Below are 18,327 nucleotides of genomic sequence, written 5' to 3'. Positions count from 1 at the left end.
TAAGGAAACACTCTCACACTCACTCACACTCACCCTTTCCACGTGCAGAGGTCGACCACGATGAACCCCTCGTCCTCGTAGGCGTTGATATGGTGAAAGATGTTGAAAGCTGAAGTTCTGAACTTGTGGCTGCTCAGATAATCTGCAGGGTCCTTAGTGGCCAGGTGGAACCATGTCTACAACACACACGCATACAAACACACTGTATATGTACAGAGAGAGGCACAGACGCAGACACATCTTAGTCTCAATGTGTTGAGACTCACATTTAAAGCCAATTATACACTTTACATTCTTTATTCCAAACAAAGCACTTTAAATGTTCTAGTATGAAATGTAATAGCTGCTATTTACAACTCAAAATAGCCTGCATCCATGGACGATTATAAGACAAGTTAGGATCATTTTTGTGTGTTTTTATGGTGGTTTTGTCTTTTTTAGGTCGTTTTGCATCTTTGTGTGGTTGTTTTGTGTCTTTATGTGGTTGTTTTGTGTCTCTGTGAGGTTGTTTTGTGTCTCTTTGAGGCTGTTTTGTGTCTTTGAGGTCGTTTTGCATCTCTGTGTGGTTGTTTTGTGTCTCTTTGTGGCTGTTTTGTCTCTTTGAGGTCATCTTACATCTTTGTGTGGTTGTTTTGTGTCTCTTTGTGGCTGTTTTGTCTCTTTAGTCGTTTTGCATCTTTGTGTGGTTGTTTTGTGTCTCTTTGTGGCTGTTTTGTCTCTTTAGTCGTTTTGCATCTTTGTGTGGTTGTTTTGTGTCTCTTTGTGGCTGTTTCGGCTCTTTGTGGTTATTTTGCATCTCTCTGTAGTTGTTTTTGTGTCTTTTTGTTCACTTTGTGTTTTATTGACTTTTCAACGCGTGTCGTGCAGAGGTTTTGGTCCAGAGGCCATGGGTCTGTAATCCATCCATGATACTGACAAGCCAACTACTCATCACCCTCTGGCCCTGCCCTCAGCCTACCCCGATGCTCTCGTTGGATTCAAAGCAGTCCATGTATGTGGCTCCTCTGATGCACCAAGCCGAAAGGAACTTGAGCAGGTTGATCTTCACCGGCTGCTCCACAAACACAAAATAGTCGTCTGTCATACCGAAACTATAATAAAAAAAGACAGACAGATACAGATCAATAAGCAGCAGCATCACCACAGACACAAGCGGTGAGTTATTATGGCTGGTTTGGGCAAAACAAGTACAGACGCAAAGCTTGGAGTGTGTTGAATCTATTGTGTTGTGTATTCATTGTGAGAAATGGAAGAACTCTACCTGTGCACGTAGGAGGGTTTTAGCCTCTCGCTGCTTGGTAGTTGAATGACGACCTGGGATTTCTCCAGGGGATCTGACTTGTCTGGAAAGACACAGGGACAGTGTGTTTGTAATTAGTATTGTCTTGTTAGTGTATATTGTGTAGTGAATATCACTCGATAATGAGTCCACTGAGTCGTACATTTGGAGCGAAACTCACCTTTCTGAGCAGGTGGGATCTTGACGATGTTGTAAGCCAGACTCATGTTCTTGCCAAAGCAGTTGCCGATGTTATAGACCGTACCATCTGCGTCAATGTGGGGGTGGGCAGTCACCCCGTTTACTGACAGGTACTTACACAGGTCCACCTAATATAAATACATGCACACAAGACGGAGAATGAATACAAGAAAGAAATCAGACTGGTGAGGAGTCAGCGGTTTGCCAGAAACATCTATTGTATAAAGCATTTTTTAATCATCATCATTTCTAATTGTAGAAAACAATAACATAAACAGCATAAAAACATAATTGCAGTGATTTACGAAAAATGTCTGTAGCACAAGAAAAGCATTTCTTGTCTCTGAGCTGAAATGGCACTAATTAACTCAAGTTAAAAAAGTAACTCCTGTAATAACTGCATTCATCAGCATCAGTAACTGTGTCTGCTCAAGATTCAGCACGATGTCGACCAATCAGCTCTCACCCTCTGTAAAGTCTCCAGCGAATCAGGATCAACCTTAGTGATGTAATTGGTCTCTGTGACTGCGTAGAAGTCTTCGCCGATTGGATAGATGTTCACCATGCAGTTGTCAGTCACCTCAACACCTTTGAAGTAAGTGAAGAATCTGCACGGAGAAAAGGAGAGCTGAGGGTCAGATGATATCCAAGCACACAGGTGCATTTCACTAAAACACTTTCATTTAATACAGTGTAACAATGACATCACAGTGTGTCAATACTTGGCTGCAATTATGTTTTTAATGCCGTTATCTTGAGGTAATAAACAAATTAACACAATAAGAAAAAACGTTTTGTTTCTCGTATTACTTATGATGTTAAAGTGTAACGTGGCTAACACATATTAGCTTGGGGCAGTACAGTGAAGGCTTTAAAACGTCTTTTTTAACCACTAATACTGCTCCAAATAAAACCAAACCTCTGCAGCAGCATGAGAAGAGTCCCTACACACAAAACAAAGCACCAATGGGCTCCTTCCTTTGGTGATCCACTTGAATGGACTTTACTATGAGAGGAGCTGGTACAGGGGCCAGTTGGTAAGTCTTTCAAAACACTCTTTTAATAAACTCTGGGTTCACTAACTACGTTGTTGGTGCTTTGTTTTCTGTGTAGGGACTCTTCTCATGCTACTGCAGAGGTCTGGTGTTATTTTCAGCAACATTAGTGGTTAAAAAAGACGCTTTAATGCCTTCACCGTACTGCCCAGAGCTAATCAGTGTTAGCCACGTCCGACTGTTAGCAACTCTACCGGATTTCTCCGTTAATAGTTGTTACACTAAAAAAACTGTCTCGATGGCTTATTTGATGTATGTTAAAGCCGAAAAAGACCACGGGATGATTTTGCGCCGCAACTACACTTTAACCAAGTCCAATGCTGAAGTCGTAAAAATGTTAACGCCCTCTAATCTGAGGTGGGCAGCGTGGAAATTGTCAAATAAGGTGAAGTAGGTTAAATCATGAAACTACTAGTTTCAGTGATGGCAATGTGCACCTCCTGTTCCTTCACGTTAAAAGTCTCCTGGTCCCAGCTTCATATGTATTGGACAGGTATTATAGTAGTTTTGATCCTCTCATGTGACTCTCGTCAACACAGCGAATGAGAGTTTTTCCCAAAATGTTGCCTTTTATTTTCCTCTAACACTTGAGGGTCGGGGGTGGGGGGTTACCTGGAGAAGATGTTTTTGCAGGGGTCTGGGTAGGCTGCTGTTCCAAACTCAGTGACGACTATTCTGTTCTCTGTCATGGCCCGGACATACGCATCCGTCCGGAGAAACCTGAGCAGAGAGATTACATCACACATCACGTGTCAAAGAAACCACCACCTCACATGGTATTTACGGCCTATTGACAGCAATCAAACTGACAAAAACACCTCACTGAATCTGCTCAACAGACAAAACTATTGGAGTCGACTGGAGCATTTTTGTGGTCTACAGCTGGGTATTGTTTTGCTCTCCTCCCTGGCTTGTAGCATTCCAGTTTGGATGAATTTACTGTCAGCTCTTTACAGAACAGCGTGCCTCTCTGCACTAACACAAATCAGATGCCACGTCTGGATTTGGATCAAAATCATAATAAGTGAAAAACAATGGGCTACATGTGCTTGACTTTTATTACATGGCAATATTAACAAATCCTGGACCCACAACTAGATCCAGAACCAGACCAAAAACTACTTCACAAGAAAACTTCATGATTGTAGAACATTTCAAAACAGCGAGTGAAAGAGAGACAGGAGAGATAAAGAACAGATAAGACTGTCAATCAAGCAGGTTTTTTTACTTCCTGCAGTAGGTCACCCGACCGTCCTTCAGGTCAAACTTGTGCATGAGAGCCTGTCCATCAAACAGGTGGTGGAAAGGTTCATCTCCCACCTCGAAAAGACCTGGACCCACCCTGAGGAGACTGCCGCCCAGCCATGACGGTATATCACCTGCACACACACATTCAGTCTTACATGGCTTTAAAATGAGACGACACAAGGGGTAAAGAAATGTTAGAGTAAAGAACACACATGCTACGAGCAACACAAGTTCTGTCAAAGACAAAACGCTGAAAAACAGCTGCTCTCTTTCCTACCACTGATCTCAGCAGGTATAGGTTCGTTCAGCTCCTCCACGGTCTCAAAGATCTTCTTGTAGCCCGCAGCGGGATGCTCCACACTGGAAATAGGAAATAAAAACATGACTTTGAGGAACAATTCCACAACATGACCAAGTTGGAAAAACCAACCAGTTTTAAAGATTGGGTGTCTTGGGTGTTGTGTCGTGCGAAATCTTTAAAAACCTTCTGTTACTGAGAGGTTTTGCTGTTCTCGGTTGAATCAGGACTTGAAATATATGCATAGAATAACTTACCTGAGACTAAAATGAAAGTTAATTCTTGACCTTGGAGACAGCAGTTGACAGGACAGTCTTACCACGCGGTCCATTTAGTGGCAGTTTGGGAGCTTCACCAGATAGTTTGTATAGTTATCATGGAATTAAGTGCATTGAAATGAAAAGTTATTCAATCAAAACGATTAAAGTAATTCCTTTAAGTGCTCAGAAAATAACAGAAATGTGAAAATCTATAATTCAGTGACAACTAGGCAAACTCCACCTGCTGTGATACCATCAAAAAGCTCCAGAACAGCGATTAAAGGGACCAAAACTACTAAGTTCTTTCTATCTGTGTCCTTCTTTCTTGATGTTTGTGTAACTTTTGTCATCGTTTGTGTCGTGTATTCATGAATGAATACTTTGATTTTTCCTTTTGAGTGTCTTTTCTTTCTCCTTTTCATTTGTTTCTTTTCCTTTGTAAACAACGAGCTTTCGTACTTTCTTTAACCTACATACTGTACCTTTTACTTTTGGGGCTTTTGCGTGCAGTAAACCTGACCCTTATATTGACAAACTACACCAGTGAAACACCACCGCTCCTCCTTTTGAGCTTTGTTCAGTTGTTCTCTTATTTACAGTTAAAAAAAGAGGTTTACTGGGAAACTCTACCTCGTTGACTCAGCGTCAAAACCTTTTCTCACACAACGAAAACAACAAACGTCACTGAGTGGCGTCTACGGGCTGCTTTCTCTTATTTCATTTCTGAGAAGAACGCATAACTTTGAACCTTGAGAGGTTTTTTTCCAAAATGCGGTTTGTCTTTAAGTTTCTGTCTTCAAACATTAAAAAGAGAAACATTTGAAGAGAAAGTGTCACTTACCGGCTGAACATGCTGCTGTATGTTCCTCACGCTTCAACACAAGTGGCCTGCAAAAAGACTCCAGCTTGCATTTAAACCAGATTTCCTGCGGAGAGATGGAAAGTGGGCCCCTTCCTCTCTTTTTCTTGTCATCCACCCCCTTTCCTAACTTCCTCCTCCCCTTTTCCATCCTTCCTTGCTTCCCCCAATCCCTCCTCTTCTCCTCTGCATCTTCCTCTTCTCAGTTTCCCCATTTCCTGTCATTTGCTCCCCTCCTCCCTCTTTTCTTGCTTGTCTACCATTCCCCCTCCTCCTCCTCTTCCTCTGGTCTTACCCAGAGCTGAACAAGCCAGCTTTGTCTCCTCTCCTTTCAGCCGTCTGGCCCTCAGCTCCGTGCAGAATGTTCTCCGGGCCCAGAAACAAGGTCTTTGAAAACCTGGGAACACAAACACTCACAAACGGGGCAGATGATGTGGGTCAAACTAATAGAGTCAGCTTTTTAAAGCAGTGTGCCGGTGTTGTTGTTAGTACGTGGATATGCATGTAGAAGGAATCCTGTCTAATTAGTTCCAGACAGCCCTGAACACTCAAACTATTTTAATTGGCTTGCTCTGGAGGGGGAGCAAGAGAGCGAGAGAGTTTCTCTTGGAGGAAGAGAGTCAACGATTAACCACAGCTATGTCTGTGGGCCTCTGTCATTTTGACAAATGAAAGTTGAATAAAAGGACAAAAGGTGATTGGCTGCATTAAAAAGGGTTAAAAAGAGAAGCAATCTGTCATCTAGTATGTTGCTGCTGAGTGCAGGTCTGTCTTGCACTGACAGATCTAAGTCTGGCTGTGCGAGTTAACATTCTGGGATGGGGGGAAAACGTTACGTATATGCTTATTTGTATTTCTTTAAATCAATCACAATCATCTATTCCCCAGATGCAGTGACGCTACTCTTGCAAAATACCGTATGTATTGGCAGGAGAGGAGAGTGTTTGCAGGTTAAACTAAATTGTACAGATGCCCGTCTGTGAATATACTGCCAAGACCTTTTGCACAAACACCCACCTCAGCTATTTTAGTAGATATGATTCAATCTGGTAAAGACATGCATATTTCCCCCTGGATGAACTGTTCTACCTTTTATGGTCCCCTTAACTTTTGATAGGGCTGCCATGAGGTCATGGGACATTTTTGCGTGAGGATGACATCACAGTGAAGATAATGGGATCACTTTATCAGACTGTAAAGAATGGCGACGGGCAGGAGAGGAGGTCTTGGCACACACAGATCTGGTGGCAGCACCTGAACCCCAGAAATCTTGGCTGTTGTCCCAAGAGGCTAAATCGTTAAAACTGAAATAACTGATGTGTTTGTGAGGTTGCTGGAAATCCTATGCAAAAAATGACAATGTGACCTAAATGGAAAGGGTTCATCCTCTGGGGGACATAAATACTCATAGTACAGCTGATGGCAACATGAAGACAAGACGACCTGACAGTGATGCCGGAATAAAGTAAAAATAAACTAAACTGTAACTTAAACATCAATTTAATTCTGTAGACCTCAAAGACTTCAAATAAAGCCTTTTTTTTTTTTACATTGTAAGTGACACATAAGACAGAAATCTTGGGTGACAACTACTATTACTACTTTCAAATAAGCAGTTTAGATAACTGGATTAAACCGGGGTTACTCAAAAACCTGCAGGTTGTTTGTTCGGCCCCCGCTGTAAATAAAGGTTAGTAAAGGTTCATCAAGCCGTTTCCTGTTCCTATGACCACATACACAAAAATTAAGCCTGTTAGTTTTGAGCTCCTGGTATAATATTCAGTATTCACAGCAAATCATTTCACACACAAACAGGACAATGGTATATAAATACAACAAACCGATTTATTTCACAGGACTTTGCATAGTAAACAATGGAGAGGAAGAGAACAACTGTGTAGGTGTGCAACATGACATCATCTGTAAAAGTCTTTGCCAAAAACACTGCTGATGAGTGAATGGTCTCACACACACACACACACACGCACACCATTTTATCTGAGGTACAAACAAACGAATCAGGGCAGAACTTATACTTCATATAAGAGCAATTAAAAAAAAAAAAGAAGAGCTTGGAATTTTGCGTCAAACATGTTACCTCAGACACTTATGGGACATAATATGGGTTCAGTATTAGACTTCGGTTTATTGAAATGGAGGCAATAGGTTCAGCCACTAGCCCCCAGATGATTATGCTGTAATTGTTGAAACACTTCATGGAGGTTGTATTTAAAGCAGCAGCAATTGTTTACCCAAAATATGACAGTTGTCTGATAAACCCTTCTTTAGGGAGCCTAATATGCATTAAATATGTATAAATTAACTATTAGATGACAGACATAAGCTCACTGGCCATTTACAATGAACCTAAACCCAGTGCACACAACAACATGTCTCTGTTGAGTTAACTACGCAGGGATGGGTTCAAGATGAGAAACACAAGGAATGACGTGGTCCCTTTAAAAATAACTCAATTCTATGTGAAAAAGTCGAAATCCTGAAAATCAAAATGAAAAACAAAAATGCTTTAAAAGCACACCACACAAAAGAAATCAACAGGAGGAAGAGAAAGATGAGTCAAAGAATGAAAGTTTTAGGAAAATTTGAAAATCTAGGATATAAAACATCCAGTAAAGTCTATGAAAAAAAAAACAGTTAACATGACAAGAAACGCCTCAAACTAAGACAAATCTAGCACTGCTCCCAATGTCATCATATATATAAATTAAGAAATATATCTTCTAATCTAATTATTCACCAAATGGGCCAGTGATCTTAGAATTGCATATTTATTTCTCCCAAAATGCAATCTGAAGCTCACACACACGCGCACGCACACACACGCACGCAAAGAGAGAAAATATGACTGATCCTAAACATTTTATATAACAAAAACATCCTGATTCATAAACACATCTTAAATGTGAACACAACGTGAACTGCAACTGTCTGTCTAGCTGCCTTCGTCTTACTCACCTATCTCAGACACACACACGCACACGCACACGCACACGCACACGCACACGCACACGCACACACGCACACGCACACGCACACGCACACGCACACGCACACGCACACACGCACACGCACACGCGCACGCGCACACGCACACGCACACGCACACACGCACACACGCACACACGCGCACACACGCACACACGCACACACGCACACACGCACACACGCAAGCACGCACACATTTACCATTGTAGAAGTCTTCCAGCCTGCATTAACTCTCACATTACTGCAGAAAAAACAGTATTCCCAATGTAACAAGAAAACGTTAACGGCTGCAAAGAGAAGAGAGTTTCCCAGATCTCTCAGTATCAGTGCAGTTATAGTGCAGCGAAAATGAATGTAGCTTCTGTAATGGTGACAACCTGTGTGGTTGGTTCAGTTCCTGATGCTGAAAGCTTTGGTCTTTTTGATGTTGAGGAGTGGAGGTTTTATCTTTGGTTTGTTGTCACTCTTGTTTTCCCTGTCGGAGGAGGGGAACCGACGACTGTAGATGTCTGGGTACTGCTTCTGAAACTGAAGCCAAGACAAACTCAAAATATGCATTTAGTCATCAAAATGTCCTCAGTTTGGGAGAATTATACGTAGTGAGAACTGCTTGTTGACCACTTGAACAGTGTCTTGTTTACCCTACGTTTTGTTACCTGCTTCAGTTTCTTGCGTCTGTCCTTCTCACTCATGTTTTGATTGGTCAGCAGCATCTCTAGCAACTCCTCCATGGCCTTCTGGGAAGATTCCAGCTTTTGCCGTTCAAACTCAGCGCCGCTGATCTGATGGCAGAACGCGTAGATGGGCATCGGAGGGCAAACTGGATCTTCCCCACCAACATTAGAAACACCATCGATCGGAACCTGGGGTTTAGGAGAGTGAGAAAAACAACCGTATGTCTCCGATTGACTTTGGCAAAGCAGATGAAGCTGGAAGCCCTTTTCACTTTGCTCCTAACTTCTCATTTAGCTATTCATCACGTCCTCACGTCATGACGTTTTCCATGTAGTTGAAAAACTACATCTGCTACACTTTGAACTACACATTAATACATCCACAACACTTTATAACACTAGCTTTATGAAACTTTGTCACAATAACTTCAATAAACTAAACATTGGACTGCCTTTAAGTTAAGAAGACAACTGTTTACTACTCTCTGGAAACACATTCTTAGAAACAGAATCAGTTGACAGCATGTTACTAAAGAGTGTCCATCTGTTGAACGTGGCCCTATTTTATAGTATTCACTTCAACAAGTTATTTCCCTTTGTACAGAAAAAAATCCAATGATTTGTCCATTTGACCTCAAATAAATTAACTAAATAAATCTATGCCATACACTTGAACATACTACCCCAAATACTATGAGACGATGTAACATTCGACCCTCACACCTACATTTAAATATAGCAGTTAACTGTCAGCAGTGGGATGGATTGAGGACACGCATCAAAGTAGCAGCATCTGCTACTTGTAGATTACAGTGTTGATAAGAGTTACAGAGAAATTTACACTCTCCCTACCGTTCATTCACACCCCCTACTCTGACACTCTCCACCTCTGCTGTATGTGCCGACGTGTCGCTGGGCTGGCTTTAAGATGGCAGTTTGATCTGCTCTGAACCTTCATCTCGACGGTCGCTGAAGGTGGAGACTCTGGGGTCCCACTGCTTTCATTTTCCACTGACAAAAAAAATAGGTTCGGGTGCCAGTGGATTCAGATATTCATTCCTTTTATTTTCCAAACTGAAGGAGGACAGGATCCTTAAAAAATAATGGCTTAAATTAAACCGAAAGATATGTTTATCTTTCATATCGAAAGATATGTTTTGCAGTAAAGACCGTTCAGCCGCTGCCAACAAATATTCAAATACATGCTGTTGATTAGTATCAAAGCTCCAACGCTCAAAAATTGCATATAACACAGCACATGCATATATTTGGGGCATGTTCAAACTAAAACAGGGGTGTCTCGGTTATTGACTTATTGTATATCATACATATTTCACAGTAAATCAAGCTAAAAATCCTTAAATCAGAACAAAGTCCTATATTGATGCCAAAGAAAAAAAAAAAAATCTTTTTCGCATTAGGGTTTGCATCGGGTCTGGGGCCTACTTAGACCAGATTCAGGAGTTCACAACTATACTGAATTACATAGGCTACTACTGCATGACTTGTTTCTTTATATGGTTTCTCTTTGTCCATATGCAGCCAGGATGTATGTGCGTTAACAGTTGTGTTTACCTGTACAGTGCGCAGGTACTGTATATGGTCATTGATAGCAGTGTGCAGGTACTGTGGGACCGAGAGGATGCTTTGTTGATGGTCCATTAGAAATGACACCAGTCTGGTAGCTAACAGCTCGTCCAAATCACATTCCACAGCGCTGCCCAGGACACACCCTGAAAACGTGTGAACCATCTGGAATGAGACAGACAGAGACGGGTAAATAAAGACAAAAAAAAAACAGTCACTAGGAAACATTAGATCAATAGCTGTAAAGAAAAGAAAGAGATAAGTGTTACAGGGGAACAAATACACAGGTCCTGTATTAGATCAAGAGGAAAGATTAGTTTTGCGTCTCACCAGTGTTCGGGTGCCGATGGCGGGGTGGAGGCGGGGCATGTCCACATTCTGGCTGATGCGTGACATCATCCTCATGAGAAGCTGCAACTTCCTGCGAGAGTTGGGGGGAAGGAGGAGGGTGCAAAGCTGCAGGGCCTCGATGGCCACACGCTCGCACTGAGGCTGGAGAAGGCCTATGTACATATACACACATGGTCAATGATGGAAACAGGTGACGTACACAGAAACAAACTGCAGTAGAATCACGCTTTGTGGCCACATTCATCCATCACTGCTACGTCACATTCACTAGATCAGACAAATGAATGGACTAATGGATGGATGGATGGATGGATGACAGGATTAATCAACTACAGCTATGGTAAAAAATGAGTCAGATAAGATTTATGAACACAACATTTATGTTTTGTAATATGCTGGTAAAAAGCATGTGCGCATGGTTCATAGCCGTGATCAAGGACTGTATAATGTATCTCCTGGAACTTGGATCTTTAGTCACAGATCAACCTAAAATGTGTTATGGGAAGAATGTGGTTTGTACGACTTTAATTAAAAAGAGAAATAATATTTCCTCCCATGCAGTTTGTTTTATCTACGCTCTTCCTGTAACAAGTCATTTTATGAGTGCATGTGTCATTGAAACGTCCAAGTTCCGTGAAGTATTAACGCAGGACTGTGATACAAAGCTGGAAAGTGATTTGCATAAATCAAAACCGGCAGATATGAAATAGAACAAAAAATGCCAAAAGTAAGCAACATATGTGTTGAATATCTTGCACATGCTCGCTTAATGCACCTTAACAATGTGTTTCCTGAGACTGTGGAAATGTAAAATACCCCCCAGAAGTGAAATAATCACATCTTGATTTCAACTTAAATTTTGAGTTAACCTTTCATGCCAACAGTGGTTAGATGTTAGATGGAGTTAATTTGTTTAGGTATCAATAGACAAGCAGGCACACAGAGGTGAGAGGGTCTTACTGTGCTCAGGTTTGGGTTGGGGGAGCTGGGAGATGCTGGTGGGCACACGGACAGGCAGTTTGAACAGTGAAACAGCTCGAGAAGGCTTCGACACATCCAGAGAGCTGAGGCAGCGCCGGACAACAGCAGGTGCAGGAAGCATCCTAAGATTAGAGGTGCTGGAGGCGGGTCTGGGCCCACTGGGTCCTTTAGCAGCATGAGACCCTTGTACTTTGGCCAAAGCAGATGAAGACAAGGAGGGGAGAGGACGATAGGAGGACAACAAGGGAGGATGCGAAGCTGAGGAGGAGTGATGCTGCTCTGCTGGAGTGTTCACGTTAAGGCAGCTGGTTGCTCGGCCCTGCAACTTGGTCTCCTTGACATCTTCCTCCCGGGTTTCTATGACAATGTCCAGACAGCTGCCGACGCTGTGTGGCCGCAGGGAGCGGGACCTCTTTGTGACTGACAGTCCTGCTAGAGACAGTCTATTTCTGGTCGTAACTCCTGGAGCATTCGCACAGGTAAACATGTTTGCTCTGGATACAGATGAAAAGTCTGTATGACTGTGGGGTGTTGTGATGGCAGAGCTTTCATCCTGAATCCTGTTGCTATAGGCGGAGGATGCCAGGCTGTCATTGGACAGGAACAGCTGTTGCCTGGTAAGAGGGGCAGAGTCATCTAAGATAGTTTCCAAAGAGCAACTCCTGGTTTGAGGCCTCATGGATCCAACTGTACTCAGACTCATGCAGCTGCCTCCTAACTGACCATCACCAGCTCCAGCAATGCCTCCTTTCAGCGCTGCCAGCCGGGACTGAAGCTTCCCACCAAGCACCTCTCTCATTGGTGACTCTGTCTCATCACATGTCCCCTGTCTGAGCAGCGACAGGAGGAGACACTCCGTGGAGAGGAAATACGCCTTGGCTGGAGGAGGGGCTGAGGGGAGGTCGGGCTTCTTGCGTTTCCCACGTTGGTGTGTGGAAGGTGCCGCAACGTACCCACAAAACACTGAGAGCGGTTGCAGAGAAAGAGAAAGCCGGGCGGGGGGCAGGCAGAGTGTCAGTGCAAGCAGACAGTGAAGGGGAGGGAGAGGGTTTGGTTAGTTCAAACTTTTACTGTACATACAGAACCATTGGCTGGTCAGAGACAAAACGTAACAGGCATAGACACAGAGAGAACAGCTGCTCTTATCGCTGTTAGGACTCAACAAACAGAAGTGCACAAACAACCAAAACCTCTGTTAGCAGTCAAAAGGCACTGTTAGAGGTCCGAGTACACAAACACACAGTGGAAACAGCATGTCAACACAACTGAGCATTAAGATCCTGCAGACAACCCAGTCAGTTTGAGGCTCATTTGCCTGTAACAACAGAATCCACTCAAAGTAAGCCCATTAAAAGCTCTTCCATTTAACTGCTGTTTGATGGTGAGGAATAAGCCTTATGAAATTAGTCCAAAGTACCTACCCAGGACATTGATAAATAATTCATACAGTTCGTATGTGAGTACTGGCTGCGGAAGGCTGTAGAAGTAATCAGACACCGTTTTGAAGACATCTCTCTCAAATCCGGGATAGGACGGTTGGGCGCTGTCGTACTTCGGCCCTAGAGATAAACAACAGGTTACTGAAGCTGCCAGGGGAGTTAAGGATATTTGAAAGGTCCAAACACAAACCTTTGAATGAGCTTCCATTTTCTAAATGTATATAGAATTCTAAACATCTGGATAAAGAAGTTAAAGTGTGAATTTCACCTGAGAATATGCAGCACAAAGTAATTCTGTAATGCCATATGTCAAGCTTTGGACAGTCTAAATGTAGTTGTTGAAACATGATGCATTTAAAAGCCCTGACACCCCAGGCTGATGGCCGGTGATTGGTCCTGGTCGTGTTGGTAAGCATCTGTCGCCCTAGTTTTTGCATTGTGTGATCGGGGACGGAGCCCAGCGGTAAGAGAAATGACTGATTGGCGGCTCGGTCAGCGCACAAGTGAGGAAAGTAAACAAGCAGCTAAAGTCACGACAGGTACGATTTTTTTTTTTCTCCATTGAGGTCTTTAGCAGAAACAGTTCTACATTGTTGGCTGGTAAATATCCTTTGTTCTTTCAACACCGTGTTGTGTGCTAACTGGCTAACTAGTGATTCTTCTAGTCAGACAAATTAGTTATATGGTAAAGATGTCCTCTTACCTTTTCTTAGATGACCAGGGCGAGGAACGGACACAACCGGTTCAGGAAACTTTATATTGAAGTTTCCCAACCCGGTCAGCTGTTTCCATAAAACATTTCAGAAAACACGTCATACCCGGAAGAAAAAAGCAGATCTGAGGAAGACTGGAGTACAGCCAAACTGTCAGCTAAAAAAAGGTAAGAGGACATCCTTACCATATAACTAATTTGTCTGACTAGAAGAAACTCTAAATTTCAGATGGATAAAGAAGACATTAGGAATACAATCGATCTGGCTAACTAGCGGCCGTCCTGTCTTCAGTTTCCCTTTTGGAATGATGAATAGACTACCCCCACTGGTTGGTATGGAGAATAATTTCCTGTCACTGACGCAGTGACGTGAGGCACAGTCAGCCTTTGTCGCCAATAGTTCTTTGATGTCGGCCTGGTGTGTCTGAGCCCTAAATAGGTTTTTTTTTTTCCCTATGTTCTTAGCAATGTTCATGCAGCACAGGTGTCTAAGCAGCTTGTTGCTACTCACAGTTTGCCAGGCTCTTCATTGCAGACAAAACCCAGTGTGGAAGGTCATCTAGAGAGATGATTAACAGGTTAGACTGGTTGCTAGTTGCAGCAGTATAATGTAAAGTTTTATAAATCCACATGTTAAGTGAGCAGTATACCTGGTAAAGACAGTCAGAGTATCCAGTGACAGTTGTGTTCAGATTTGTTGATATATAAACTTACTTGTCTTGTCGTCCAGTGTGACCACCCCGTGCTTGTTGACCTTGGTCATATTATGGACGATGTTCTGTGGATTTACAGAACGTTGGTCTAAAACCTCATCAAGAGACGCAACGCCCAGAATCCTCTGCAGGCTGCAACGCAACACAAAAGGTTTAGTTCCACAGAAAAAACCTTCCTCACTTTCTGATTTCTGGACTTCAGTCTTTTCTAAAGTTCTTTGTGTCGAAGTTATTTAAAGAAAGAAAGCATTGCTTTGTGTCAAACTTGTCATGTATAGTTTAAAGTGTGCATTCATACTGGGTCAGGGTGATGTCTCTCCAGATCTCCTGTTCATCCTCCACGGTCAGCTCTCTTCGCGGCACCTGCTGCTCTTCCATTGACTGATTCTCTCCCCCTTCTTCGAAGGCAGGATCTACATTTTCCTGGAAGTCACAAACGGAGCGTGAACAAGCACAAAATGGATTCTTTGTCACATTTAGACCGTACACCACCCCTGCAACTGTGTTAAGATAAAGTTGTGCGTAACATAGAGACAATAATGTCCAGTTTAGCTCACCAGCGTCTCCTTCTCATGATGCTTCTTGATACTCCTAAACTTGAAGAAACCTTCCTTGTCCTTGAATGAAGACCTTTTCTTAATGGAGCCAGGGGCCTTGGCTGAGCCTGGACAGGGAATGGGCTTCAAAGGGGAAGTGGATGGGAATCTGGGGGAAAAGATGCAGTGTGTGATCAATTTTCAAACTGATTTTAAAGTGCCCTTTTTTCTCAAAAATGCTGCCTACCTGTACAGAGTGTTGTTGTCCTCCAGATCCTCTGTGCCCCAGCGACCCTTCACATCTTCGATCACATGGTTCTTGAGAAACTTCTTCAGGAGCTGCACTGTCTGCTGCCTGGTGACATCAGGGCCAAAATTGCTGTTGTTACGGAGGAGCTGGTGCATCCAGTCCACAGCGGCAGAGGCGATAAAGCAGGAGGAGTAGTGCCGGAAGTTCTGGCGGTGTTTCCTGAGGGGCATACCAGCCCGAAACAAACGAGTCACCTCATTCCACTGAAACAGAGAGGGGCAGTTTAGCGCAGACCAACTGAACCATGTACAATTCAATTTCATTTAAAGAATGTGTCCTGGGGGGCATTCCTGAGAGAGGTATGCATCAGTGCAGTTTGAACTATGTCTTTGTCAGAGCACTGTTTTCCACAGTTTCCCACAGTCAAGATAACCAATAGAGATTATGTTGCTTATTTTGCACTGATACTTAAAAACAACAAACTCAGGAAGTGGCCACTTTCACTCAGCTAGCCCGGGACAATTTATGACAGTTTCGATCTATTGTACTGTATCTTTTAGCCTGCACGTTTAACTATTCCTTCTGGTTTTTTTTTAATAATCAGAGACTGCAGACTGAATGTAGGTGTGAACGTTGAAGAAGTTGATGATGCGTGTTGCTCTGATGTTCCCAGGGGAACGTCTTCATCCTCATTTTGCACTGTACGACTGCTGCTTTGCAGGATGACAACAAAGAACAATTGATTTGATTCGTGCTGAAATGGTCGTCTAGGCAACCACATTTATTGTGAGACCAACACTTTAGGCATCTGGGGTCCACAGAGTAGAGAAGAAGAATTATTTTATTAATCCCGCAAAGGGAAATTAATTTTTTTCACTCTGTTATTATACAAGTTACACACACACACACACACACACAGGCCTGAAATACACACACGCACTAACAGGACCTATATACAGGCAATTAATGGAGAGATGTCAGAGCGAGGGGGCTGCCAGTGGACCGGTGATGTGCCTTATTCAGCACCCCTGCCGTGAAATGCACCCCTCGCATTAGAGGTGATATTCTGGATCAGACGGCTGTTGTTTGGACCTATAAGAGTATCTTATTTACAGGTAACCACATTAAAAGCACACACAACCTATGAATTGCAAGAAAAGCTGGGATTATATTTAGGAAACTCTAAGTCAAATACATTCAACTTGCTCAAAAGATCCATTTAATTCATTTTGTAATTATGGCTGTAGTATATTTCCACAGAACATACAAAAATGTGTTGTTTTGTGTTCGCTATTATCCATGTCTGTGATTTTTAACTCTTTAAAATAGTTTAAAGACTGTAAGTAACCATGTAATGTTGTGACCGTTTTGGGTTACCTGTATATAAACTACTCCTATAGGTGGAAACAACAGCCTTCTGATCCAGACTATCATCTATAATGCGAGGGGGTGCATTTCACGGCAGGGGTGCTGAATACGGCACAACACCGGCTCTCCGAGCAGCTGGGGGTTGGGTGCCTTGCTCAACAGCACCTCGGCAGTGCCCAGGAGATGAACTGAGAAGATAACTCTAAGTCTCTGTCCAATAAGTGTTGCGGGCTTGTTTGAAATGTGACAGTTTAAGAGCATGTCCCACCTCCATGCAAATTGGAAATAACGTCACGCTATGTTAAATGCCTAGGAGTCATCAGACCATAGCCCTGTACAAGACGCTATTAAGAACCTATTTTTTTATATCAAGCTTGGATTTTCTGAGAGACATTTTCCACTAGCTTCTGACAAAAAGTCTATTTATTTAGTATGCCCTCTTCATATGTGTGTTGTAACGTTATGCACGGAACACCAGTGTACATCCTTGTAACGTTAAAACAAACACAAAAACAACGTTACTTGGCAGTAACTTAAACCTCAAGTTGATTCTGTCATTTTAAACCAAAAGATTATTTGACTAATTGAAAGAGCACAGTGTTTACTGATAATTAAAAACAAAGTTAGTTGCAGCTTTAACGCTAGTTTGTCGGAAAACAGCCACGTATTGGACAAGTGCACGTGAACGTTAGCTGGATTAACGTTAGTAGGGAAATCCCGTGAAAACAACCAACGGTTATTTAACGTTCGATATTCTTTGGGCAACCTCGCGAGAACAAAACGTAACGTTTATTGTAAACGGCTAAATAACAGTTGTAGCTTTGCAGTTGATGCTAATTCTTCGCTGTGAGCCAGCGTCAGTGAGCTAACGTCAATGACCCTTTCAGCCGCTGTTAACTTACCAGTTTTGTGGCTCGGTACGGTCCAGGGGTGATAACATGAGAGCTCATGTTTATCACAAAGTGACGGAAAGTTCTCGCTTCAGCCGATATGACAAACTGTGGAAATATCCATCACGCAGGGGAAGGTATAACCGATGTTTAACCGATGTTTAACCGATGTTTGCACCGATGTTACGCAGCTCTGCCCCGGCTGCTGTGTATCTGCTCTCCGTCTGTTCAAAATTACGAGCCGCGCTCTTCTGCCACGCGATTGGACGGCGCGTGGGTCACGTGACGCTCCTCCTCGAAGTTTTTTTTATTTTTTTTATTCAATAATTAAAAACTCAGACATTTCATGAAGTACAGTTAAACAAGTGCGTCCATTATTATTACGTGTTCGCATGTGGATACATAAGGAATACGTGAGATTTACATAAAAGGATAAGCAACAAACAAAACAAACAAAAAACAACTTAAAAACAAACAAAACAAACAAAAAACAACTTAAAAACAAACAAAACAAACAAAAATCAACTAAAAAAACAACAACACAAAAACAAAAAACAACTATAAAACAAACAAAACAAACAAAAAACAACTAAAAATAAACAAAACAAACAAAAAAACAA

The 18,327-nt window shown here is 42.5% G+C and overlaps 2 protein-coding genes across 2 annotated transcripts in view; both read right to left on the bottom strand.

Moving 5' to 3' along the window:
* Nucleotides 1-5,307, bottom strand: part of LOC310945482 (retinal Mueller cells isomerohydrolase-like) — an 8,083-nt gene extending 2,776 nt beyond the window's left edge. The window contains exons 1-9 of the mRNA XM_083911580.1: nucleotides 5,183-5,307; nucleotides 4,061-4,143; nucleotides 3,764-3,914; nucleotides 3,148-3,255; nucleotides 1,947-2,088; nucleotides 1,461-1,608; nucleotides 1,262-1,343; nucleotides 959-1,091; nucleotides 34-176 (exon numbers count right to left, since the gene is read on the bottom strand). Coding sequence (XP_083767706.1) covers nucleotides 34-176; nucleotides 959-1,091; nucleotides 1,262-1,343; nucleotides 1,461-1,608; nucleotides 1,947-2,088; nucleotides 3,148-3,255; nucleotides 3,764-3,914; nucleotides 4,061-4,143; nucleotides 5,183-5,193 — 1,001 coding nt within the window. The 5' untranslated portion in view covers nucleotides 5,194-5,307. The remainder of the gene's footprint in view (nucleotides 1-33; nucleotides 177-958; nucleotides 1,092-1,261; nucleotides 1,344-1,460; nucleotides 1,609-1,946; nucleotides 2,089-3,147; nucleotides 3,256-3,763; nucleotides 3,915-4,060; nucleotides 4,144-5,182) is intronic.
* Nucleotides 5,308-8,596: 3,289 nt separating this feature from the next.
* depdc1a (DEP domain containing 1a) lies at nucleotides 8,597-17,767 on the bottom strand (the record flags this gene model as incomplete). The annotated part of the gene is made up of 12 exons (XM_083939473.1): nucleotides 8,597-8,734; nucleotides 8,863-9,069; nucleotides 10,456-10,632; nucleotides 10,798-10,970; nucleotides 11,779-12,762; nucleotides 13,221-13,358; nucleotides 14,462-14,509; nucleotides 14,665-14,795; nucleotides 14,962-15,086; nucleotides 15,221-15,368; nucleotides 15,447-15,712; nucleotides 17,720-17,767. 12 exons carry the CDS (start codon nucleotides 17,765-17,767, stop codon nucleotides 8,597-8,599), a joined length of 2,583 nt encoding a protein of 860 aa, XP_083795599.1.
* Nucleotides 17,768-18,327: the final 560 nt, after the last annotated feature.

The sequence above is a fragment of the Echiichthys vipera genome (assembly GCF_963691815.1).
Source record: "Echiichthys vipera genome assembly, chromosome: 3".
NCBI lineage: Eukaryota > Metazoa > Chordata > Actinopteri > Perciformes > Trachinidae > Echiichthys > Echiichthys vipera.
The sequence above is the reverse complement of the archived record's forward strand: the minus strand, read 5'-3'. Positions and strand labels throughout refer to the sequence as shown.